This window comes from Quercus robur, chromosome 7 (assembly GCF_932294415.1).
Source record: "Quercus robur chromosome 7, dhQueRobu3.1, whole genome shotgun sequence".
Classification (NCBI taxonomy): Eukaryota; Viridiplantae; Streptophyta; class Magnoliopsida; order Fagales; family Fagaceae; genus Quercus; species Quercus robur.
In genome coordinates this window covers 2,873,037-2,899,515 of record NC_065540.1, presented here as the reverse complement: position 1 = coordinate 2,899,515, position 26,479 = coordinate 2,873,037, and the positions used below count along the sequence as shown (strand labels likewise).

The window sequence follows — 26,479 nt, the reverse complement described above, 5'->3', positions numbered from 1 at the left end:
ATTCTCAACCACTATATTTTTTTAAATCTCCCAAGGTTATCATTTTTGGTAACATTTTAATTTGAAATTTATCAAATCTATATAATTTGGAATGAAATTATTTGTTACTTTTTCCCTACAAAATTCATTAATTTTTTTGCCTAGTTTTATTTTTTAGGTTATGATTATTATTCATTAACTTATCATTATCCATTTCTAATTTTTCTTTAAAAAAACCTATCAAATTTTAATTTAAAGGATTATTATTATTTTGATTGTTAAGTTCATGGATTAAACAAAAATAATTTTTTTTGAAAAAAATGATAATGATGAGTTTGAGTTTAAGTTGGACTTGTTAGAGAGATTGAGTTTCACTACTTATTAAGTTTGAACTAAACAAAAATAATTTTATTTAAATATTGTACTGACATGGAAAATTGTGAGAGTTTCAAAAGTTTCGGTTATATATATATATATATATATTAACATAATTCATTTAAAATTATGTGATTAAAACTACATATGAATGATTTTTTTCATTAGCTACCTAGTAAGCTTTCTTGTGCCACGTGATTTCCTCTATACAAAAGAGAAAGCAACTATTAGTATATATAATTTTGGGTAAACTATGTATTTGGTCTCTGTCCTTTATATCATATTTTAATTTGGTTCCTAACCTTTCAATTATGTCAATTTGGTCTCTAACTTTTTAGTGAAGTGTTAATTTAGTCCCTAATCGATTTTTTATTTTGGTCGTTTGTCATGTTAGCAATTTCAATCTAAGAGATAACGACAGTGTCTAAATTGATACGGCACTGAAAGGTTAAAGACCAAATTGAAATATAGTGTAAATTATAGGAACCAAATACATAGTTTACCCTATAATTTTTAATAAATACATATTATAACAATTCTTTTTTGGTAAAAAGAAAATGCATAGGGGGAAGGGGCAATCCCTCGCAACCAGGGCAACTAGAAGAAGATAAACACCTACGCATTCACTAGTGAGGGGCACTCAAATTCAAGACCGCAGTCTTGTTAACCCAAATCCCTTAACGACTAGGCCCCACCTACCACGTTGGCCATAGCATAACATTTATAATCTAGCATGTATTTCCACTTCCTCTATGTCTGACTTGCCAAAATAAAAACCTCCTCTATATCGGTGTGTTTTGTGCTGAATGATAGTAAAGCCTCCTATAAGTAAAATATTTTATTTATTTATTTTTACTGTCAATAGTAAAAGAATATTTATATGGAACAAATCTAAATAATCGTTACTAAACTGCAGGGTGATTCTTTTTGGGTTGTCTGTCAGTTTATGTAAGTTATACTGCAGGGTGATTCTTTTTACGGGATTTTATTTTATATATGATTTTAGCTTAGTTTTATGGCCTCGAAGAAATTATTATACCTTTAAAAAAATGATAGCTTTAAAACATTGTATTTCAAATAAATAAATAAAACATTGTGTTTCAAATTTTTAGATGGAAAAGAAAAAAATTGAGGCAAACGGACTTATATGTGGGCAAAAATATGGTTCACACTTCACAGCTCTTTTAACTTTAGGAATCTCTTACCAAATACGGTTCTCTTATTTTTATTTTTATTTTTATGAAGTTATTAACTTATTTATTTATGTACAAATTTTTAAATTTATTTTTATTTATTATTGTACTTTTACTTATTAGAATGAGATTTCATCTCAACACACTTTTTTAGATTTTGAGAAGAATTGCTCTTTGGAGAGCATACTACAATGCAAGTTGTGAGATTTATCTTATAAATGGAATTCTTATTAATGAGTCAACACACACACACAAAAGGTCTTAAAGCACCTTTATATAAAGAAAACCCATCCTTTGAACACTCCAATAGTACTTAAGTTAATTGACGTAAGCAACCATTTTTGTCCTCAAGAAGATGATAAAGAAACTCTTAGTTCTAATTCTAAAGTACCATATTTTAATAAAATCAGTGGTTTGATGTATCTTGTGAATTGCACAAGATCTAACATTACCTTCTTGATCAACTTACTAGCAATGTATTGGTAAGTATCAATGGTGAGATTTTCAAATATTAACTCAATAAAAATTATTAGATGGTGTAATATACTTGAAGTTACATTCATTGAGTGTGTGAGAATATTTGTAGTGTTGGAAAATTTTAGTATCAAAAAGTTTCTATCGTAATTGTGAATTTCCATGTATTTTAATTTCATTACAATTGTAATTTCATCAAATCATTGAGGTTCGAGCTCAAAAGAAAGACTTCAAGTGCTACAAAAGGAATCTTAATTAACTGAGATACAATGTGTAAGGAGAAATTTTAAGCAAGGCATTTGAAAATTAGTTACACAAAACATTTCACCTAAAATTCACCCGAAACTTGGTTGAGCAAGTTTGCCTAGGAATTTCAATTTTGATTTTCCCAATTATTTTTTTAGCCAACCAACCCTTATTTGTGACTTGTATAAGAGCGAAAAATAATCTCTAAATTGACTTGCAATTGAGAGGAGATTTCATCCAAACGCCTTGATAATTCATGAGTGCATTTGATTGTTGCTAGAAACCATAGAGGCAAATCATCAAATCTTCAAGTAGCCTTGAAATATCTAAGAGATTGGGATTTGATGTTGGTAATTGACTTGCATAACCTAGATGTCAAGAGCGGAGAGCTCGAATACAAATATCTTACACATTCGGGAGATCTTGTAAGTAGTATTTTACCACAACTATTTTCATAGCGGATTCGATTTTAGAACATGGTCTATAAGGGTTTTTTCTTTTCGTTAATATATTGCTTGTTAGTGTGCATTTATTGTGGGTGATTGCGGGTTTATGGTTGTATTCACATTATCCATGAAATCAGTTAATCAACTACTCGAACCATAGTTAAAGAATTTGATAAAATTAGTACTAAGTTGTGCTAGGGATCTACATAAGCCTTCTTCAGGTGTAAGCACACACACAAATGCATATATTTAAACAAGGGGGTTTTAATTCTCACACATTTACCATTTCACATATCTTTTTTCATATACACTTTTATGTGTTAAAATATAGACATTCTCGTATCAATTATGGCTATATGTGTGTAAAACAGTAGATGTAAACAAATATGTTTCCTAAACATAAACAATATTTTTTTTTAAGAACTGTTCTGAACCGAATGACTTATATTTATTTAACCAATCCATACATGCTGATCAGACGCTGTCTATATCTTCAACTAGTACGTACACACGTAAGACATGATATACTAAGAAACATTACAATAAGGCAGAAAGCCACTTATTTCTTCAACAAAAGAAAAATAAAAAATAAAAGACAGCCACTTATTTCACTAATTAACGTCCAATGGAACTGTGCTGGTATGTTCAGTGCTTAGCCTGAGGAAGAAAATTAGATTAAAGAGTGGTTAGCAAAAAACACACTTGCAGAAAGTATGAGTAAAAAAGCTTCAACGAAATCAAATTCATAATTCCATGACTAAATGGTTAGTACCAAAAAGCGGGCACTGAATAATTCAACAATCACTTTGGGATCCGTCTTTGTTGGCTTATAAGCATCAATCTTGTTCACCTCCTGTACAAGGGTTAACAAGAACAATTACCATTCAAGAACCAAGAACTCTGATACATTAGGAACTCATGCCTCCTTCAGAGCCATGTTTAAAGTCAAGAGAATATAAAAATATATAGCATTTGCATGTATGCTCCACCGTAAAGATTAATGACTAAAATGAATTAGCTAGTAGCTAAATCGGGGAGATAATAAATTTACAAGTTGCAAATCTTAGACTACTAGAACTCGCAATTGCCACTAAACATCATATGTGTTTTAATTTACCTCGATCCACTTAGTAAGTTTAGGCCTTCCTGCAGTGATGTCATAATTCCACACTCCTGAAAGGAAGGCTTGGAATTTTTCAACAAACGGGATGTAAGCTATGTCCACCTGATGATCACAAAGTTTCACTCATAAATCAAAGGAGGAATTGTTGAAAATATCGTTTAATAATCATATAACTGGTTTCCACTTCCCATATTTATATATAACTATATATAATCATTGTCTAGAGCATAGGTAAAATAAAATTTGAATCTTTAATATGTTTAAAGAGAATGTACCAAGGTCAATATATACACAAAAGGCACACAACACACCACCAACGAAAGATCAAAGTCATAGTTGAGAATTCAACTTACCAAACTGAGCTCATGGCCAAGGAAGAAAGGCCCATCATTAAATTTATGAAGAGCATTCTCTAGGTGGTCAAAAGCAGGGCCTGATGCAAGTTTAAGGTTTTAGTGAGCCTGGCTTCTATAAAAAATGGTGTAAAGACTCAAGAGGCAGCAAGTTTTAAGTCTTACCAGCTTCTTTGACAGTGTCTCCTTTGAATGATGTGTACACTATCTTGTTGAAGGTATCACTGTAGGTTATCAGTTCTTCAGCAAACTCTTTTTTAGCAGGATCCTACAGTCATGTCATAACTTTAGAGTCAAATTCCAAGAGAGGTACAGAGATTTTATGAAGGGCACAATGAATTATGCAAATCTTACATTGGGTTGAAGAGAAGGTCCTTCAAAGTTGCTGTCTACATATTTAATCAAATCAAGGCTCTCCCCAATGACTTTGCCATTGTGTTCCAATGAGGGTACCTGATAATATTAAAAAAATTGATAATCAATCAAGAAATTCAAGCAGCTCAATGAAGTATGCAATAGATAGGCATTTAAAAGTATCACCTTGTTTTCATGGTAGACTTTCTCTTTGTACCAAGCAGGCCTGTTTTGAAGGTCAATTGGAACTAATTTAATCTTGTCATGTAATCCCTGCAACTCAAATATTCATCAACTTAGTAAGTAAAAAGAAAAAATCCCAAGAAAGGAAAAGGACAGATGATCCCAGAAGGGCTAAAGGGTCTGTCTTTTAATTGAAATTAGAAGCTAGAAAATCAGAATTGAACATCTAAGTTGAAGTCTATAAACAAATTAATTAAGAAATGAGAACAAAGAGGACAAAAAGTGATGAAAATAACCTTGTAGTTCCTGAGGATCCACACACGCTGTGCAAACGGGCATGTATAAGAGACGTACAACCTTCAAAAAATGGTCCAAGTTCAATTTGGCATACAAGGTGAAGGCATAAAAATAAAAAGATTTTATTAATGTGTACCCTAAAGACACACAATAATAAACTAATTTTGAAAAAAGTTTATCAAACACACAATAATAAACTAATTTTGAAAAAAGTTTATTGAGAATTGAAAAAGTCCTAATAAAACTTTTCTAAAGATAAATTTGCTAAGGACACACATTATCCAAAATAAAATCCTAAACAAAGGACATAATAAAATTAAAGAAAGTACTACCGTGCATCCTTGGTACGGTGGTCACTCCACCAATATAAATACTTGTGGAGTGTGGGGGACAAGGGCCAAGGTTCAAGTCTCCAGCGCACATATACACTTAGATTAGCCTAAAGTAGAAATTCTATCTTTAAAAAAAAAAAAAAAAAAAAAAAAAAAAAAAAAAAAAAAAAAAGTGATATCGGACAAAAACAAAAACACTGAAGATAGTAAAGATAGTGAATATCCGACAAATAAAATCTTTAAAAAAAAAAAAAAAAAAAAGCATTGGTGTGTACTATATGTACTACATCAACTGAAATCATGATTTAATTGTTAAATTGTGAAATCACGATTTCACTTTTTCATAATTATGACTGAAATAAATTTTGAAAATAAACAAGAAAATTTTTAGTTACTTCTGAAATATAGATAAATGTTACACTTCTCTCGTATTCATAGTATATCCCTACTATAAATTTAATGAGTAAACCCAAACATAAAAGAAGGGAGCACTGTTATTTGGGCCGCGAGAATACTTAAGAATTACTCAAACAAACGTTAATAACAACAAAAAAAGGGAGAGAAGAGTGAACCTTGTAGTTCCATCAAAGAGAGGAGGTTGTTCAGAAGTGGCATCCAAAGGTGTGGGAAGATGCTCGTTCACGATCCTGCACAACCCACATAACAACATAAGTAAAAACAATCTTACCCTTTACCACAAAATTCAGAGAACCTCAAATGAACAACAACAAGAAGTCAACAACAACAACAAAACAGTAGAGAAAATGGAAAATTCTTGGTGATTTTAAAGTCCAAGACACTTACGCAGCTACCATTGATGATGTTTTTTTTTTGTTGTTGTTGTTCGGAGAGTTCTGAGGTTTTAGTTTATAGTCTTTCTAATCTGATGCTGAATGTGATTTATGGTTCCCCGATCTACCATATTTATAGGAGTTTTCTCACCGTGATTCTATGAAGTCGCGAGCAATGACGAACTCCAAATGTGATTGCCACGTGGGAACGAAGACAGAGTTAATCATATAGATGCTGGAATTTTGGGCAGGTTCATGATAAGGTTCAAATTTGACTCTTCTCTTTGGTCTTTACCCATTCGATTTGATTACTTCTTAATGGTTTGACTTTTTTCTGTACGCTGTTTATAAGACTAAAACTATATTGTATACTGGTCTCATCCCACATAATCCGAGACTCTTTTTTTAATTTAAATCTGTCTATACTACTGTGGGGCCCAATAGTTTGTGGGTTCGGTCCGCTCGCTTATGGGGAGTCCACAGACCCCAAACTGAAAGAGGTCAGGGCCCAAGCCCAAAAATATTAAGCCCAAAGGGGCCCGAAGATACGGCCGAGGACAGCTTAGTCCTCGGCAGACCCAAAATCTCATTGATGAAAGTGGCATACAAGTAAACTTAAAAGATCAGAAAATATCTTGGGGAAATTGTCCTTAATACCCCTCATTGATATGACATTGCACCTAACAGAACCAGATTCTTAAACTTTATTAACCATGCCCAACAATGCTGGGATGGGATTGACGGGACAAATATCAGTCCTGGAAAAACTGACCCTACACGTGGACGAGGGACAACAAACGTAGGCTAGTATAAAAGGAAAGGTAAACTAATTGGAAAAATGACCCCATCTCACTTCCTGGAAAAAACTCCAGGAATGAGAATGCCCGGATAATATATGCTCTCCACCATAGAAAACCCATCGATGGGTAACCGGAGAAAAACACTAGTGCTCCTCGGACATGATCCGAGGAGTCCATTCCCTCAATTCATAAAGTTATTGGGCTTGGATATCCGGACTAAAGCCTCTTCTAGTCTAGGTTTATCTAAGGTCCGGCCTGTACTAACGTCCCGTAACCCAACGCTAACCTTTCAAGCCCACTCTCTACAAATATTATTGTGGGGGATCTTTCACACGCGAGCTCAACGTCGTTGTTGGGCCGTTTAAGAGTTGTGTCCCCACAATTGGCGCCGTCTGTGGGAAGGCTTGCGCGTTGGCACAGGTGGCGCATGAATCAACTCCCTAGCAAGCGAAGATTCGCGAGTTTTTCCCATCTCCGGCGACGTGCAGTTGCGGCTCTGACATAAGCTTCTGCTAGGGGCTACGCCTTGCACTGCTAACGGCGAGGGTGGCTCTAGGGGCTTCCGGCCTCAAGCCAACTCCCCCCTCCCTGCCCTAGAGGTTAACCTTCGAAAAATAAATGAGTATAAAAAAAAATTACAAAAAAGAAATCTTACAAGTTTTGGACAGAACCAAGGCTTTGTATGGTCCTCGGACCCAAGCCTATGGGGAAACCAAGTACGAAAAAGAAATCTTACAAGTTTTGGACAGAACCAAGGCCTTGCATGGTCCTCGGACTCAAGCCTATGGGGAAACCAAGTACAAAAAAGTTTTGGACAGAACCAAGGCCTTGTATGGTCCTCGGACCCAAGCCTATGGGGAAACCAAGTACCAAAAAAAAAAAAAAAAAAAAAAAAAAAGAAATCTTACAAGTTTTGGACAGAACCAAGGCCTTGTATGGTCCTCGGACCCAAGCCTATGGGGAAACCAAGTACGAAAAAGAAATCTTACAAGTTTTGAACAGAACCAAGGCCTTGCATGGTCCTCGGACTCAAGCCTATGGGGAAACCAAGTACAAAAAAGTTTTGGACAGAACCAAGGCCTTGCATGGTCCTCGGACTCAAGCCTATGGGGAAACCAAGTACAAAAAAGTTTTGGACAGAACCAAGGCCTTGTATGGTCCTCGAACCCAAGCCTATGGGGAAACCAAGTACAAACAAGAAATCTTACAAGTTTTGGACAGATCCAAGGCCTTGTATGGTCCTCGGACCCAAGCCTATGGGGAAACCAAGTACGAAAAAGAAATCTTACAAGTTTTGGACAGAACCAAGGCCTTGCATGGTCCTCGGACTCAAGCCTATAGGGAAACCAAGTACAAAAAAGTTTTGGACAGAACCAAGGCCTTGCATGGTCTTCGGACTCAAGCCTATGGGGAAACCAAGTACACAAAAGAAAAACACTAAAGTTTTGGACAGAACCAAGGCCTTGCATGGTCCTCGGACTCAAGCCTATGGGGAAACCAAGTACAAAAAAGTTTTGGACAGAACCAAGGCCTTGCATGGTCCTCGGACTCAAGCCTATAGGGAAACCAAGTACAAAAAAGTTTTGGACAGAACCAAGGCCTTGTATGGTCCTCGGACCCAAGCCTATGGGGAAACCAAGTACAAACAAGAAATCTTACAAGTTTTGGACAGAACCAAGGCCTTGCATGGTCCTCGGACCCAAGCCTATGGGGAAACCAAGTACAAAAAAGTTTTGGACAGAACCAAGGCCTTGCATGGTCTTCGGACTCAAGCCTATGGGGAAACCAAGTACACAAAAGAAAAATACTAAAGTTTTGGACAGAACCAAGGCCTTGCATGGTCCTCGGACTCAAGCCTATGGGGAAACCAAGTACAAAAAAGTTTTGGACAGAACCAAGGCCTTGCATGGTCCTCGGACCCAAGCCTATGGGGAAACCAAGTACGAAAAAGAAATCTTACAAGTTTTGGATAGAACCTAGGACTTGCATGATCCTCGGACTCAAGCCTATGGGGAAACCAAGGACATAAAAGTCTTAGACAGAACCTGGGACTTGTATGATCCTCAGACTTAAGCCTATGGGGAAACCAAGGACATAAAAGTCTCGGACATAACCTAGGGCTTGCATGGTCCTCGGACTCAAGTCTATGGGGAGGCCAAGTACATAAAAGAAAAAGCATAAGTTTTAAATAAAACCCAGGCTTTGCGAAGTCCTCGGACTCAGGCCTTTTGGGAAATCAACTGCTCGGATGGAGAAGTTTCTCGGCTCAAGTGCGGGAAAAAGTTAAGGCCAGTGTGTTAAGAAGATGGCGAAACGAACTGATGATCGTTAGCCTAAGGAAATTGTTCATTGGGAGGGTGACATGTCCCCGGATAACTACTTCTTACACCTTATCGAACACTTAGTCCCCATCTCGACTAATTTTAAGGTAAGTATCGTTCTTCACTGGTCGGATTGTTATGTCGAATAATAATTTTGTTAAAGTTATTATGACGTCTTTTTATTAGCGAGTATCTCGGCCTTAGTTGTCATTGGTTCAAATGCTATACTACTGTGCCGGGCAGAGTTTGCAAATTTATTAAAACATATAAACAGAACATGCGAAATAGAATAACAGTAACTTTTATTAATATGAAAAATTATTACAACGTACAAGGAAAGGCTTAAGCAAGCCTATACAAAAATGAACTGCCGAAGCAGTAATAACATCCGTAATACAGATAAGTAAACCGTCAGGTGTCCTTTAAACTCGCCTTCAAAGTCTCTCTAAAATCTCTGCCTCAGTACTGCTCATATCAGAAGAAGAGCCTTATATAGAAAAGGAGAAGGAGAAGGAAGAAGAATTGGAACACATGGAAGCACTTCAGCAAGCTCTTGTCGCTGAGGAGAGCAAAGGGAAAAGAAGATGGAGGACATGAGCAAGAAGGAGGAGAAGAAGAGGGAAGAGATGAAGAAAATAGAAAGGAGCAAAAGAGGGAGAAAGGGAATCAAAGGATGGCGCCAGTGAACAAAGAGAGGAAGAAGCAAGGGCGTTTAGTCCCTGCCTCAATCCTAACTCTTAGCACACTGGAGCCGTATTAGGTATGCTCATGAGAGAACGGATGGAGATGACAAGGGAGGTTTTCGACTCAGTTACACCGGAAGTGAGATGTGACGAGTCCCTGCTTCGGATTTTGGCTAAAAGAATGGGGAGGCAAATCTTGAGTCTCCGCCACCCTTGCCCCGACCGAGCCATCTCAAGTTTTGTTAGGACATGGCGTTTCTGGGGAAGGAAGGGCTTATTCATGGCTGGCTGCTATGATGGACATATTATTGGATAGGGTATAACCAAAGGAAAGAAGTGAACTTGGGGAAGAGCCTGAGGGGTTTGAATATGAGAGAATCACCTTTTGTCTTCTCTCTTTATATAGGGGAGGAAGACAAGGGTACGTAACACGTTCTAATCCCCAAGGAAATCTGCATATAAGTGTACATCTGTTTCGTTCCTCACGCTGTCAGTAACCGTTAGATCTGGGAGGTCTCGAAAAAGGAAGACATTAAAGGCGTGTTTCGGATAACCAAACGGCATAAACGCATCACGCGTAAATTGAGGGAAACATCTTGAAGACCGGCGCATTCCTCGGGGAGGTGAAGAGTCGCCAACGTTGGTCAAGGGCTGAATTAAATGAACCGCAGTAAAGGCTGGGTATTATCAAAACCCACCTTTCCAACCAAGACGTTGGACAGCAGAGTTTTGAGGGGCTAATGTGGGGCCTAATAGTTTGTGGGTTCGGTCCGCTCGCTTATGGGGAGTCCACAGACCCCAAACTGAAGGAGGCCAGGGCCCAAGCCCAAAAATATTAAGCCCAAAGGGGCCCGAAGATACGGCCGAGGACAGCTTAGTCCTCGGCAGACCCAAAATCTCATTGATGAAAGTGGCATACAAGTAAACTTAAAAGATCAGAAAATATCTCGGGGAAATTGTCCTTAATACCCCTCATTGATATGACATTGCACCTAACAGAACCGAATTCTTAGGCTTTATTAACCATGCCCAACAATGCTGGGATGGGATTGACGGGACAAATATCAGTCCTGGAAAAACTGACCCTACACGTGGACGAGGGACAACAAACGTAGGCTAGTATAAAAGGAAAGGTAAACTAATTGGAAAAATGACCCCATCTCACTTCCTGGAAAAAACTCCAGGAATGAGAATGCCCAGATAATATATGCTCTCCACCATGGAAAACCCATCGACGGGTAACCAGAGAAAAACACTAGTGCTCCTCGGACATGATCCGAGGAGTCCATTCCCTCAATTCATAAAGTTATTGGGCTTGGATATCCGAACTAAAGCCTCTTCTAGTCTAGGTTTATCTAAGGTCCGGCCTGTACTAACGTCCCGTAACCCAACGCTAGCATTTCAAGCCCACTCTCTACAAATATTATTGTGGGGGATCTTTCACGCGCGAGCTCAACGTCGTTGTTGGGCCGTTTAAGAGTTGTGTCCCCACAACTACTATTTTAGATGTTTCTCTTATTTGAACGGAACATTTTGTTGGTTCAAAAATACCTCCAACACTCTTAAGTTTAAGTAAAGACAAAACTAAAACTGTTTGGACCGAATATTTTGTTGGTTTAAAAATATCTCCAACACTCTTAAGTTTAAGTAGAGACAAAACTAAATGATGGTTAGGGAAAAATACATGGTTAACTTGTACTAAAACATTACCAACAAAATAGGAATACTTTCTATTCAGGTATTTTAACCATTGTAAGTTTCTTTGAAAAACATTCTCCTCTGTTCCCTTATGTGTGTGTTACAAATACTTAGTATTCTCAAAAGAAAAAATAGTGAGTTAATCTCACATTGGAAAATGAGTGTGTATTAGAGAGGTTTAAAGTCTGTGCTGTGTATCTAAGAGTTAGGCCCTTTTGGATATACACCATTGTAAGTTTCTTTAAAAAACCTTTTCCCCTCTCTCCTTGTGTATTTGTGTGTTACAAATACTTAGTATTTTCAACCAAAAAAAAAAAAAAACTCACTTTTCTTTTTTACTTTTAATAAGTCTTAACCATTTCACATCAACAATAAATTGTTAACCTTTAAAAAAATTAGAAGAGGCTAGTCTATTGTTAGTGAGGCTAGTCTATTGCCAATCTAAATTTTAAGAAACTAAAATTTAAGATTTGAAATAGAGTAAACTGCTGAATTTAGTGTGTGCTAGTTTTTAGAAGAAAAAAATGTATCAAACGTGCATGAGATATATTTAAATAGAAAGTACTAATTTTCAAGAAAAAAGTTTCTCTGATAGCTTTTTTGTTTTTGAATTGTTGAATTGCAATTTTAATCCCATTTTTTGTTTAAGAATAAAGATTATCTAATTAAATTCAATGTATTTTTGATATTTTTGAAACCATAACTAACTTTCTAAATTCTCTAAATATATAGAGATTATTTATAAATAACCTATCTTCTTCTTCTTTTTAAAATCATGTTTGGAAATTTGCATATGAATGATTTCTTCAATCAATAATATAATGAGTTTGAGGGAAATAACTCCAAAGCAATTTAGAATTTTTTTTTTTCCTATAAATTGCTTCTCCTTTCAATTATTATTATTTAAAATAAATAAATATTTACAAGAATGTTCAAAGATTTGATTTTCTTTTCATCTTCTTCGTATATATTTGTTATAATTTAAAATGTCACTTTTATATTTACCATGGTTTTGAAATTCGAACCATTAAAGGAACTAAAAAATTGAGAGGTTTAAGGTTTTTTTTAGATTAAGTAAAGGTTCAAACGAGCTTATATCATGACGTGTCATTTCAATTTATTTTTTTTTTTTTAGATTTGATAATTTTTTTTTTTTTTGAGAACGAGATTTGATAATTAAATTGTGTGCGTATATATATATATTAAAATTTTCATTCCTTAGCAACAAAATATGTGTGCCCAATAATTTGGGATTTAGACATGACCAACCATCACGTGCCATTCAATTGTTTTTATAAATTTGATACTTGAATTTAATATAATATAAACTTGAAAATGTACTATAGTTTTTGATGAGCTTAAACTTGACTTATGTTCGAAATAAAATTAAATAATTAATTTTTAATTTTTAATATTTTGCTTTACTCTGGTCATTTATAGTCTACCCATTGCATTATAATCTTTTTTTTTATTTTATTTTAAATGGAGTTTATGTTATTTGTTTATGTGCAACTTTTCACAACTTCAATTTTCATATTATAATTGTACTTTTATTTGTTTTCAGTAAAAAATAATGCTACCAAAAAAAAACTTTTACCATAAATTTCACAACTTTAGCAAATGCAAAAACCTTTATTTTCTTCTATTAATTTTTTTGATGATGTATCTTTCTCTTTTGTCAGAAGAAAGAGTAGCCCCAAATCCCAATGCACATAGACGCCATGGTGAATTACATTAAACTAGTTTGATGTAATGCACTATGGCGTCTATGTGCAATGGGGCTACCTGATGACTAATAATCAATTAGTCACATAAGAATATTTTCCACCTTGACCGCTTGATGTGATGTCGCGAGCAGTGACGAACTTGACCAGTAAAAATAAAAATTATGTGTTAGTTGTCTTTGTTGAGGATTTTTTTTTTTTTTTTCTAATTATTCAAAGCAATATTAGATACACAAATTTTTTTTTTAAGCAATAATAGAAAATCTTCTTCCACATTTTTCCATTCTCTTCCCTCACTTCACTTCATTTATCTATATATATATATATATATAAAACCGAAACCTTTGCTGGAACCACAATTTTCCACGTCAGCACAATATTTAAAAAATAAAAAATAAATAAAAATTATAACTCCTCAAAACCCTAGCAACCTTACCCCTCTCTCAAGTTAAGAAATATAAAGTCACGGTTTCTGCAAACTTTCTCTTTCTCCAGACGCAGGAAACCCTAAATCATTCAAGATCTACAAAACCCTTGCAACCTTACCCCTCTCTCAAGTTAAGAAATATAAAGCCACGGTTTCTGCAAACTCTCTCTCTCCAAACGTAGGAAGCCCTAAAGCATTCAAGATCTACAATGCACAGTATAGATTTTAGCTTATAAAGTTCAGCTTTTGTAAGGTTAGTTTTGTTTATATATTAATTAATACATAGTACTTTGTTCACCATTGAATACTCATATAATCAATTTCCAATTCAGTGTTTAAGAATTAAACCAAAATTCTAACTGCGCTATCATAAAATATTATTATTAGTATGAATTTTATGGAGTTGCGGTGTTCAAGAATTAAACCAAAATTCTTTTAAATTATCTATAATATTTTGTCCTCTGAAAATTTTATCTCTTTGATTTTAGTATATTGTGTTTCTTAAGCTATAGAGAGATTTTCTTTGGTTTCTGCAAACTCTCTCTCTCTCTCCAGATGTAGGAAGCCGTAAACGCACGGTATAGCATTCAAGATCTACAACTCACGGTATAGATTTTAGCTTATAAAGTTCAGCTTTTGTAAGGTTAGTTTTGTTTATATATTAATTAATACATAGTACTTTGTTCACCATTGAATACTCATATAATCAATTTCCAATTCAGTGTTCAAGAATTAAACCAAAATTCTAACTGCACTATCATAAAATATTATTATTAGTATGAATTTTATGGAGTTGCGGTGTTCAAGAATTAAACCAAAATTCTTTTAAATTATCTATAATATTTTGTCCTCTGAAAATTTTATCTCTTTGATTTTAGTATATTGTGTTTCTTAAGCTATAGAGAGATTTTCTTTGATTTCTGCAAACTCTCTCTCTCTCCAGATGTAGGAAGCCCTAAACGCACGGTATAGCATTCAAGATCTACAACTCACGGTATAAATTTTAGCTTATAAAGTTTAGCTTTTGTAAGGTTAGTTTGTTTATATATTTAATCCTTACGTTTAGGTTTAGGTTTAGGTTTAAGTTTTAAGAGATTTATATATTACTACTATGTGGCTGAATTTCCCGTGACATCAGTTTTATGTTTTTTTTTTTTTTTTTTTAAATTTGTTTTATGTAAGGTTAGTTTGTTTACATCAGTTCTTTATCTCAAAGATAAGGCTTTTATTTCTACCGTAAGAACTATTTATGTATGTATCCCTTGCAAGCACACATGAACTTAAATTGTCTTTTAATATATGCATGCTTTATTATTTTCTAATAGTTTTCCCGTGCATCGCACAGGTTAGCGACTAGTTATAAATAAAGCCCTTCTCAAGAAAGGCAATGAGCTCTTATTGAGAAGAATACTTGGCCCCAAAAAAAAAAAAAAAAAAAAATTGGCTATGAACAACTGATCAAACTCTCTCCCTCCATCACACTCATGATTGCCATTTTAAATCTAAGAACATCATGAATGAACTTGTATTGGTGTATAGTTTTACTATGACTAGATTAATAATTTTTGTTTGTACCATTTATTATCCGAACTTTATCTTTTTGGATTTGATTTCTTTGATAGGCCTAAAGTGTCATCGATCACAACAGACATGGGACTCACATGTCAGTGAGAGAAATGTTGTATAGGACAGGCTCATATGAAAATTTTTTGAGTTATAGAAAGTCAGTTGTTATTGATGACACTTTTAGAACATGTTAATGAGAGAGCTGTTGTATAAAACGAAAGCGGTAGATACTTTCCCCTATAACTCAAACTTACAAATATGGCCAACTCCTTCCCAAACTCCCCCACCCACACCCCCCCCCCCCCCCCCCCCCCCAAAAAAAAAAAAAAAACCAAAAAACTCCATTCTATTTTTCGCCCTAATATTCGGCAATCAGCCACCCTATCTAGAAGCATGTCAAAACTTCTTTCAAGTAGTATAGTATGGTGGTAGCGCTTAGATCTCCATATTATTAAACCAGAAATTAAAATTTGCTTCTTAATTTTTCACCACCAACACATTATTAATTTTTTTTTTTTTCAGTAAAACAAGCTTAATCATTAACTTAGGAATTCACAAGTCTATTACAACGTAAATTAGCCTTATCAAAAGCTAATATATCTTCCACCACAGACGGTGGGCTACAAAAAGTAACAAAACTATACAAAGATTGCGCTCCTATTTTAGCCAATGCATCAGCGCATTGGTTTGCTTCCCGGAATGCATGGATCACACGCTTGTTTGGAATTTCCTTCAAGAGGCTCCTGCAATCAGATAAGAGAGGCTCCATTAATTAAGAGGTTTTCAGTTTCATTGTTCATTAGAATAACAATGCTTAAAGCATCAAGTTCTATTATAAGTTGCTGAATGCCCATTTCCTTGGCTAGCAGCAGCCCGTCTCTAAGTGCCCAAAGCTCAGCCAAGGCACTATTAGTGAACCCAAGGCCTCTAGCAAACCCCTTCAGCCAAGCCCCATCGTGATCTCTAATTAAACCCCCTCCACCGGCTCTATCTGGATTCCTCATTGCTGAACCATCGGTGTTAAGTTTCAACCAACCACTCGGTGGCTTCTCCCAACCCACAGGAACAATGGATTTTTGTTGTTTGATCTTAGAAGCAAAACCAATGGCAAAAAATTCAGTACCGGCTTGGATACATTTCCTCCAAAATTGAGAATCCACAACACCAGTTCTAAAGAGGAAATTATTTCTGTGGGTCCACAAATGCCACAAACCCATAGGAAACAGCACCTTCCAAGGAATTCCTTTCACAAAGGCATTCATACCATCATTACAATTGAATTCCAGCCAAGTTTTAAAGGGCAGGGTGAATGAATTCTTGGTGCAATGGGGCACTTGCAGCTGTGACCAGAACTGATAAGCAACTTCACAGCTCCTGAATAAGTGATCAATAGATTCATTATGCTTGTAACACATTTTACACAAAGGATCAATGCTTAAACCTCTTGAACCCAACACTTGTGCTGTAGGAAGACTATCATGAAGACACAGCCAGATAAGGAATTGGATCTTTGGCAAAGTTTGAGACTTCCAAACCCATTTAAAGGACAAAGTATCCGGGTTCAGGGGGTTTAAACCCCTTGCAAGAAGATATGCAGCTTGGATAGAGAATAATCCATTATTAGAGTAAGCCCACATGAGACTATCACATTCTTGGTTTACAAAAGAGAAAGGTGTGGCCTTAATGGTGTTTAACACACTTGCTGGAAGTTCAAAGGAGATGCTTGAAGGCCTCCACGTATGGTTATCATCAAAGCATTGTCTTACAGTCAATTCTTCCTCCTCCTGGGTTAGAGGTCCATCAAAGCATTGTTTACCATTACTCTAATAATTGAAACTGAAGAAGAGAAGGCAACAATGTAATTTCTTGGTGGCACTAAAATAAATAAATAAATATAATACAGATTTTTCACATGCTACATTGCTACTTCATCAATTGCTTCTTTAGCTAGTCAGACTTCTTCACCACCCCACCACCAAGACAAGTAGCTACAACACCAAGAGATGCTTCAGTGAGACATGGAATCTTGTAGAAAGAGTTGAGAAGAAATGTTTAATTTTGGAATAGAAATTATAAAAGAGTACACGTAGAACAATGTGATAAAATTAATAAATGCTCACCAAAAAAATCCAAGATCATCTTACATCCAATAAAGCCCAGTACGATGCCAATTGCCGGCTGATAGAAAGCAAAGGAAGAAATGTGGGTTTTTGTTTGTCTAAATTTGAATATGTCAATTAAAAACTATACACGCTACAAAATTTTCAAGTAGATAGTGAAAAAAGTAAGAATTCATTAAGCATGGAATTTAAAACCAAATCTAGCACAATAAAAATGAAAATGTTGGTCTTAATAACAGCTAGTACAGGCAAATCATATCCTTTTTTGGTAAGCAATATGCAAGCAAATCCTAGTTAGACTCAACCACTCAGGGACTGGTAGCATAGTTGCCTCACCCGCGTTTCTTTGTTGTATAGCTACCTCACGAAGCAATGACTACACACTTCAAGAGAATCAATCCTATGTTCTCAGATAACAGAGACAAATATTAAAACTGATAGTTCTATTTTCCTACAAGATTCATGGTGCACCAGTTCCACCAGTTTGCAAGAAGCAGAAACCTTAGCAACAGAGGGAAATGGGGGAAACAACAGCAGTGCCAATAAAGAACCATGAAATAAGCATACAACAGACTCTTTAAGTTTTAATTATGTCAAATGGCTCAAACACTCAGTTCATATTGCATCATAACAAGTTGGTGAATATTTGAAAAGAGCATGATGACCTCATAGTGATAGAGAAAGTAGACAACAGAAGATCTGCTGAAAAGCGCAAATTTAGTTAGAGCAAGTCAGCTTTTTACCTGTCAATACTCCAGGTCTGACAGACCCTCAGAAATCAGTGTGTAAGCGATCTCAAACCTACAGTGTAAGAAGATACAGTCAACTAGTTATATTTAATATGAACGCAATCACCTTCAGCAATATATAGTAAAATGACCGTTATCAATATTTGACATAAATTTTAGATCATGTAATTATCTTCTGATACAAATGCATATTTTTTTCCTCCATAACCAACTCCAAAATGCAATCGAAATGCATCTTTGATACATCAAGCAGTTGTATAAAAGTAGCTCATAAGGGAACTCTAAATCAACAAAAAAAAATTACCATAAAGATGTGGAAATGAAATTAAACTGCAGATTAAAATGTCAAATCTATAAACAGGCTTCCAGATCACTGATGGCCAGTGTTGTTATATTTATAAGGATAAATTGTTTTGGAAGTATTCAAATTCAGGGGTTTTTAAGGTAAGAAATGCTTATAAGTTGCTTCAGGATGATACCCATCTATCTGTTCCAAACCACCATAGTTCTACCTCCATCCCAGCAAATATTTGGTATCTCATTTGGAAGGTGAAACTCCCTTTGAAGATTGGGAATTTTATTTGGAAGCTTATGCATAACAGTCTCCCTACTTTCCTGACCCTTAAAGAGAGAGGCATTTACAAACACCAGTACCTGCCCTTTATGCAATTCAGATGAGGAATCCACATCTCATCTTTTCTTGTATTGTTCCTTTGCTAGAGCTATGTGGCATGGTACCGCATTGGCTATTCAAACATCAGAACTAAGGAACATCTCTGTTCAGAAATGGATTAGGAATTTACTTAACAAACATAAGAGGTTGGATGAGGTTTCAATGCAGTACTTGCAAAGTATCTTCACTACTTTGTGGACTTTGTGGAATCACAGGAATAGGGTGGTTCATGAGGGCATACAACCTAACCCAATTGAAGTCATTCTAACAGCCCAAAATCTTTCTTGCAGGTATCAAAATATCTTCACAAATGCAATTCAACTTAACCAACAGAGGGTTCATCTCAGTTCTGGCCAGACAAGTATTGGGTGGAATTGGCAGGTTCTCATCAAGATTGCAGGGAGAAAGAGAAAACAAAACAACAGGTCTGCCTATGCTTATGAAGCCAGGACTGTTCAAGGAAATTGCATCTTCTTGGGTACTTTTAGTTGTGCTGCAAAAACTGCTTTGTGTGCTGCTCAGGAAGCCTTGATGGATGCATTATTGAAAGCCAGAGATATGGGGTATCAACGTATTTTGGTCTTATGTAATAGCAGTAGATTAGTCCAAGTTTCCAACTTAGTTCGAGCTCCAAACTAGCAGGAACAAACTATGGTTTCAGATAAACTGTCACTCCAGCAGAATGGACTTCTATGTAAACTGCTTTTTGTTCCAAACATAGTTATTAGTCATGTTTGGTATTTAGCTGATCAGGCTACTAAGATGCCAATCCATCAGTTTTGGGCACCTATGCTTTCTGATGTAAACAGTAACTCTTATGTAATTTTGTTTTCTGTCTTAATGGTATCAAAAAAAAAGACTTACCAAAATAAAAACCACCTCTATATCTGTGTGTTTTGTGCTGAATGATAGTAAAGCCTCCTCCTTATAAGTAAAAGATTTTATTTATTTATTTTTGCTGTCAATAGTAAAAGAATATTTATATGGAACAAATCTAAATAGTCATTACTAAACTGCAGGGTGATTCTTTTGTGGTTGCCTGTCAGTTTATGTAAGTTATACTGCAGGGTGATTCTTTTTACGGGATTTATTTTATATATGATTTTAGATTAGTTTTATGGCCTCAAAGAAATTATTATACCTTTAAAAAAGTGATAGCTTTAAAACATTGTATTTCAAATAAATAAATAAAGCATTGTATTTCAAATTTTTAGATGGAAAAGAAAAAATTGAGGCAAATGGACTTATATGTGGGCAAAAATATGGTTCACACTTCACAGCTTTTTTAGCTTTAGGAATCTCTTACCAAATATGGTTCTCTTATTTTATTTTATTTTTATGAAGTTATTAACTTATTTATTTATGTACAAATTTTTAAATTTATTTTATTTTTATTTATTATTGTACTTTTACTTGTTAGAATGAGATTTCATCTCAACACACTTTTTGAGATTTTGAATAGAATTGCTCTTTGGAGAGCATACTATGATGTAAGTTGTGAGATATATCTTATAAATGGAATTCTTATTCATGAGTCAACACACACACAAGGTCTTAAAGCACCTTTATGTAAAGAAAACCCATCCTTTCAACACTCCAATAGTAGTTCAATTAATTGATGTAAGTGACCATTTTTGTCCTCAAGAAGATAATAAAGAAACTCTTTAGTTCTAATTCTAAAGTACCATATTTTAATAAAATCAATGGTTTGATGTATCTTGTGAATTGCACAAGAGCTGACATTACCTTCTTGATCAACTTTCTAGCAATGTACTGTTGAATATCAACGGTGGGATTTTCAAATATTAACTCAATAAAAATTATTATGTGGTGTAATATACTTGAAGTTACATTCATTGAGTGTGTGAGAATATTTGTAGTGTTGGAAAAATTTAGTATCAAAAAGCTTCTATCGTAATTGTGAATTTTCATGTATTTTAATTTCATTTCAATTATAATTTCATCAAATCATCGAGGTTCGAGTTCAAAAGAAAGACTTCAAGTGCTACAAAAGGAATCTTAATTAAGTGAGATACAATGTGTCAGGAGAAATTTCGAGCAAAACAGTCAAATTTGAAAATTAGTTACACAAAACAATTCACCTAAAATTCACCCGAAAGGGCCGAAACTTGGTTGAGCGAGTTTGCCTAGGAATTTCAATTTTGATTTCCCCAATTATTTTTTTAGCCAACCCTTATTTATGACTTGTATAAGAGCGAAAAATAATCTCTAAATTGACTTGCAATTAAGAGGAGATTCCATCCAAACACCTTGATAATTCATGAGTGCATTTGATTGTTGCTAGAAAACATAGAGGCAAATCATCAAATCTTCAAGTAGCCTTGAAATATCTAAGAGATTGGGATTTGATGTTGGCAATTGACTTACATAACCTAGATGTCAAGAGCGGAGAGCTCAAATACAAATATCTTACTCCTTCGGGAGATCTTGTAAGTAGTATTTTATCACAACTATTTTCATAGTGGATTCAATTTTAGAACATGATCTATAAGGGTTTTTTCTTTTCGTCAATATATTGCTTGTTAGTGTGCATTTATTGTGGGGGATTGCAGGTTTATGGTTGTGTTCATATTATCCATGAAATCGGTTAATCAACTACTCAAACCATAGTTAAAGAATTTGATTAAGTAATAAGTTGTGCTAGGGATCTGCATAAGCCTTCTTTAAGGTGTAAGCACAAACACAAATGCATATATTTAAATAAGAGAGTTTTGATTCTCACAGATTTACTATTTCACATATCTTTTTTCACATACATTTTTATGTGTTAAAATGTAAACATTCTCGTATCACTTATAGATATATGTGCATGAAATAGTAGACGTAAACGATATATATATATATATATATATATGTTTCCTAAACATAAACAATATTTTTTTTAAGGACTGTTCTGAACCGAATGACTTATATTTATTCAAGCAATCCATACATGCTGATCAGATGCTGTCGATATCTTCAACTAGTACGTTCACACGTAAGATATGATATACTAAAAAACATTACAATAAGGCAGAAAGCCACTTACTTCTTCAACAAAAGAAAAATAAAAAATAAACGACAGCCACTAATTTCACTAATTAACGTCCAATGGAACTGTGCTGGTATGTTCAGTGCTTAGCCTGAGGAAGAAAATTAGATTAAAGAGTGGTTAGCAAAAAACACACTTGCAGAAAGTAAGAGTAAAAAAGCTTCAACGAAATCAAATTCATAATTCCATGACTAAATGGTTAGTACCAAAAAGCGGGCACTGAACATTTCAACGATCACTTTGGGATCCGCCTTTGTTGGCTTATAAGCATCAATCTTATTCACCTCCTGTACAAGGGTTAACAAGAACAATTACCATTCAAGAACCAAGAATTCTGATTTATTAGGAACTCATGCCTTCTTCAGAGCCATGTTTAAAGTCAAGAGAATATAAAAATATATAGCATTTGCATGTATGCTCCACCGTAAAGATTAATGACTAGAATGAATTAGCTAGTAGCTAAATGGGGGAGATAATAAATTTACAAGTTCCAATTCATAGTCTACTAGAACTCGCAATTGCCACTAAACATCATATGTGTTTTAATTTACCTCGATCCACTTAGTAAGTTTAGGCCTTCCTGCAGTGATGTCATAATTCCACACTCCTGAAAGGAAGGCTTGGAATTTTTCAACAAACGGGATGTAAGCTATGTCCACCTGAAGATCACATAGTTTCACTCAAAAATCAAAGGAGGAATTGTAGAAAATATCCTTTAATAATCATATAACTGGTTTCCACTTCCCATATTTATATATAAACTATACATAATCATTGTCTAGAGCATAGTTAAAATAAAATTTGAATCCTTAATATGTTTAAAGAGAATGGACCAAGGTCAGTATATACAAAAAAGGCACACAACACAGCACCAACGAAAGATCAAAATCAAAGTTGAGAATTCAACTTACCAAACTGAGCTCATGGCCAAGGAAGAAAGGGCCATCATTAAATTTATGAAGAGCATTCTCTAGGTGGTCAAAAGCAGGGCCTGATGCAAGTTTAAGGTTTTAGTGAGTCTGGCTTCTATAAAAAATGGTGTAAAGACTCAAGAGGCAGCAAGTTTTAAGTCTTACCAGCTTCTTTGACAGTGTCTCCTTTGAATGATGTGAACACTATCTTGTTGAAGGTATCACTGTAGGTTATCAGTTCTTCAGCAAACTCTTTTTTAGCAGGATCCTACAGTCATGTCATAACTTTAGTCAAATTCCAAGAGAGGTAGAGAGCTTTTATGAAGGGCACAATGAATTATGCAAATCTTACATTGGGGTGAAGAGAAGGTCCTTCAAAGTTGCTGTCTACATATTTAAGCAAATCAAGGCTCTCCCCAATGATTTTTCCATTGTGTTCCAATGAGGGTACCTGATAATATAAAAAATAATTGATAATCAATCAAGATATTCAAGCAGCTCAATGAAGTATGCATTAGATAGGCATTTAAAAGTATCACCTTGTTTTCATGGTAGACTTTCTCTTTGTACCAAGCAGGCCTGTTTTGAAGGTCAATTGGAACTAATTTAATCTTGTCATGTAATCCCTGCAACTCAAATATTCATCAACTTAAATAGTAAGTAAAAAAAAAAATCCCAAGAAAGGAAAAGGACAGATGATCCCAGAAGGGCTAAAGGGTCTGTCTCTTAATTGAAATTAGAAGCTAGAAAATCAGAATTGAACATCTAAGTTGAAGTCTATAAACAAATTAATTAAGAAATGAGAACAAAGAGGACAAAAAGTGATGAAAATAACCTTGTAGTTCCTGAGGATCCACACACGCTGTGCAAACGGGCATGTATAAGAGACGTACAACCTTCAAAAAATGGTCCAAGTTCATTTTGGCATACAAGGTAGAGGTATAAAAATAAAATCCTAAACAAAAGGACATAATAAAACTAAAGAAAGTGATATCGGACAAAACAAACTCGCTAAAGATAGTGAATATCCGACAGATAAAATATTTAAAAAAAAAAAAAAAAAAGCACTGATGGGTACTGCATTTACCACGTCAGCTGAAATCATGATTTCAATTGATAAATCCTGAAATCAGGATTTCACTTTTTCATAAGTATGACTGAAATAATGTTTGAAAACAAGATTTTCTAAGGTTGTGTACAGATTCGTGCAAAGATGTGTATAACAAACAGAAAAATTCTTAGGTAGTCTCAAGATAAATAGTATTTTTTCCGTCCTACATTCATAGTGGACCATTCTTCATGCTCAGAGTTCCTAAGGATTTCTCTAACTAACATTAACAACAACAAAAAAGGGAGAGAATAGTGAACCTTGTGGTTCCATCAAAGAGAGGAGGTTGTTCAGAAGTGGCATCCAAAGGTGTGGGAAGATGCTCGTTCACGATCCTGCACAACCCACATAACAACACTAGTAAAAACAATCTTACTCTTTACCACAAAATTCAGAGAACCCCAAATGAACAACAGCAACAACAACAACAAAACAGTTGAGAAAATGGAAAATGGTTAGTGATTTCAAATTCCAAGACACTTACGCAGCTGCCATTGATGATGTTTTTTTTTTGTTGTTGTTCGGAGAGTTCTGAGGGTTCAGTTTAAAGTCTTTCTAATCTGATGCTGAATGTGCTTTATGGTTCACCGATCTACCATATTTATAGGTGTTTTCTCACCGTGATTCTATGAAGTCGCGAGCAGTGACGAACTCCAAATGTGACTGCCACGTGGGAACGAAGACAGAGTTAATCATATAGATGCTGGAATTGAGGGCAGGTTCATGATAAGGTTCAAATTCGACTCTTCTCTTTGGTCTTTACCCATTTGATTTGATTACTTTTTAATACTTTTTTGTTATGTACGCTGTTTATAAGCCTAAAACTGTACAGTATACTAGTATCATCGCACGTATTTCCGTGAGCGATACACTTTTTTTAATTTGAATTTATTTATATAGGGAGAGTTTCTCCGTTTGGACTGAACATTTTTTTAGTTCAAAAATACCTCCAACCCTCCTAAGTTTAAGTAGATATAAAATTAAGGGATAATCAAGTAAAAATATATGTCTAACTTGCATCTATATTATTATTTAAGGGACTTCTCTTATTTGGACTGAACATTTTGTTGGTTCAAAAATACTCCAACACTCCTAAATTTAAGCACAGATAAAACTAAAGGATAGTCAAGTAAAAATACATATCTAACTTGCACTAATATATTGCTTACAAAATATGAGCACTCTCTATTCAAGTATTTGAAATGCTTCAACTACCTAAACTCACGTTTAAAAAAAAAAAAATCATTTCTTTTTTACCTTTAATAAGTCTTACCGTTTCACATCAACAAAAAATTATTAACTTAAAAAAAAAATAGAAGAGGCTAGTCTATTGCTAGTCTAAATTTTAAGAAACTAAGGGGCTGCTTCGTAGATTTGTTTAAAAATATGTTTTCAGTTTTTAAATAACATTACACACTTTTTCACCCACACGTATTTTCACACATGTTTTCAAACACATGTACTAAACACCTCCTAAAATTTAAGATTTGAAATGGAGTAAACTGTTGAATTTAGTGTGTGCTAGTTTTTAGGGAAAAATAAATTATCAAATGTGTGTGAGATATATTTAAATAGAGAGTGTACTAATTTTTAAGAAAAAAGTTTCTCTGGTATTTTTTTATTTTTGAATTTTGTTGAATTGCAATTTTAATCTCATTTTTTTTTTTTTTTTAAGAATAAAGATTATCTAATTAGATTATGCATATTTTTTGATATTTTTTGAAGTCATAACTAACTTTCTAAATCTTCTTAATAAAAAGAAATGAATTGCAATTTTAATCCCCTTTTTTATTTTTTAAGAATAACGATTATCTAATTAGACTAGGGGTATTTTTTATATTTTTTGAAACCATAACTAACTCTCTGAATCCTCTTAATATATAGAGATTATTTAAATAAGTAACCTGTGGGGGCCAAGAGTCTATGGGCCCGGCTTGCTCGCTTATAGGGAGTCCACAGGCCCCCAAACTAAAGGAGGCCAGGGCCCAAGCCCAAAAACAGTGAGCCCGATGTGGTTCAAGGGCACGTCCGAGGACCGCTCCGTCCTCGGAAAGCCCAGAACCCCATTAACGAAAATGGGATGCAGGCAGACTTGAAAGATCAGAAAATATCTCACGGAAATAGTCCTTAATACCCTTCATTGACATGACACCGCCCCAAACAGATCCGGATTTTTAGGCTTTATGGACCATCTCCCACAACTCAGGGATTAGACTGATGGGACAGATATCTGCCCCGGAAAGATCGACCCTACACGTGGACGAAGGACAACGAACGCAGGCGAGTATAAAAGAGAATGTTATGTGACCAAGAAAGAGGCCTCCATCGAGCTTCTGGAAAAAGGCTTGAAGAAAGAGAATGTCTGGATAATACACGCCGGACACCACGTAAAAACCCTTCGACGGGTAACCGGGGACAGCGCCAACGCTCCTCGGACATGATCCGAGGAGCCAAATCCTCCTAGAAACAAGATTGATGGGCCTGAATATCCAGCCCAAAGC

General features: G+C 34.9%; 2 protein-coding genes across 4 annotated transcripts; both read right to left on the bottom strand.

Annotated features, from left to right (window-relative positions):
• Positions 1-3,137: 3,137 nt before the first annotated feature.
• On the bottom strand, positions 3,138-24,603 carry LOC126691734 (glutathione S-transferase L3-like). Of its 2 annotated transcripts, none has more exons than XM_050386838.1 (10): positions 24,463-24,603; positions 5,928-6,002; positions 5,023-5,083; positions 4,730-4,816; positions 4,544-4,642; positions 4,355-4,457; positions 4,190-4,269; positions 3,831-3,938; positions 3,486-3,566; positions 3,138-3,370 (listed from the first exon to the last, which is right to left on the bottom strand). In XM_050386838.1, the coding sequence occupies exons 1-10, from the start codon at positions 24,471-24,473 to the stop codon at positions 3,359-3,361; spliced, it is 717 nt and encodes a 238-aa protein (XP_050242795.1). In that variant the 5' UTR covers positions 24,474-24,603; the 3' UTR covers positions 3,138-3,358. The 2 variants fall into 2 exon arrangements, with proteins under 2 accessions (XP_050242795.1, XP_050242797.1); XM_050386840.1 differs by lacking the exon at positions 24,463-24,603 and adding an exon at positions 6,160-6,336.
• LOC126691733 (glutathione S-transferase L3-like) lies at positions 3,138-24,613 on the bottom strand. 2 transcript variants are annotated; one of them, XM_050386837.1, is made up of 10 exons: positions 24,463-24,613; positions 24,239-24,313; positions 23,706-23,766; positions 23,410-23,496; positions 23,223-23,321; positions 23,036-23,138; positions 22,871-22,950; positions 22,511-22,618; positions 22,166-22,246; positions 3,138-3,370 (listed from the first exon to the last, which is right to left on the bottom strand). In XM_050386837.1, exons 1-10 carry the CDS (start codon positions 24,471-24,473, stop codon positions 3,359-3,361), a joined length of 717 nt encoding a protein of 238 aa, XP_050242794.1. In that variant the 5' UTR covers positions 24,474-24,613; the 3' UTR covers positions 3,138-3,358. The 2 variants fall into 2 exon arrangements, with proteins under 2 accessions (XP_050242794.1, XP_050242793.1); XM_050386836.1 differs by lacking the exon at positions 3,138-3,370 and adding an exon at positions 21,818-22,050.
• Positions 24,614-26,479: the final 1,866 nt, after the last annotated feature.

What these genes read in the sequence shown, in the direction of transcription:
- LOC126691733 (XM_050386837.1), bottom strand. An exon ending in CTCTTTGATGGAACCACAAG is followed by an intron (nt 23,767 to 24,238) that starts GTTCACTATTCT and finishes CATTTTTTGAAG; the next exon opens with GTTGTACGTCTCTTATACAT. An exon ending in AAGTCTACCATGAAAACAAG is followed by an intron (nt 23,322 to 23,409) that starts GTGATACTTTTA and finishes TTATATTATCAG; the next exon opens with GTACCCTCATTGGAACACAA.
- LOC126691734 (XM_050386838.1), bottom strand. An exon ending in AAGTCTACCATGAAAACAAG is followed by an intron (nt 4,643 to 4,729) that starts GTGATACTTTTA and finishes TAATATTATCAG; the next exon opens with GTACCCTCATTGGAACACAA. An exon ending in AGACACTGTCAAAGAAGCTG is followed by an intron (nt 4,270 to 4,354) that starts GTAAGACTTAAA and finishes AACTTGCATCAG; the next exon opens with GCCCTGCTTTTGACCACCTA.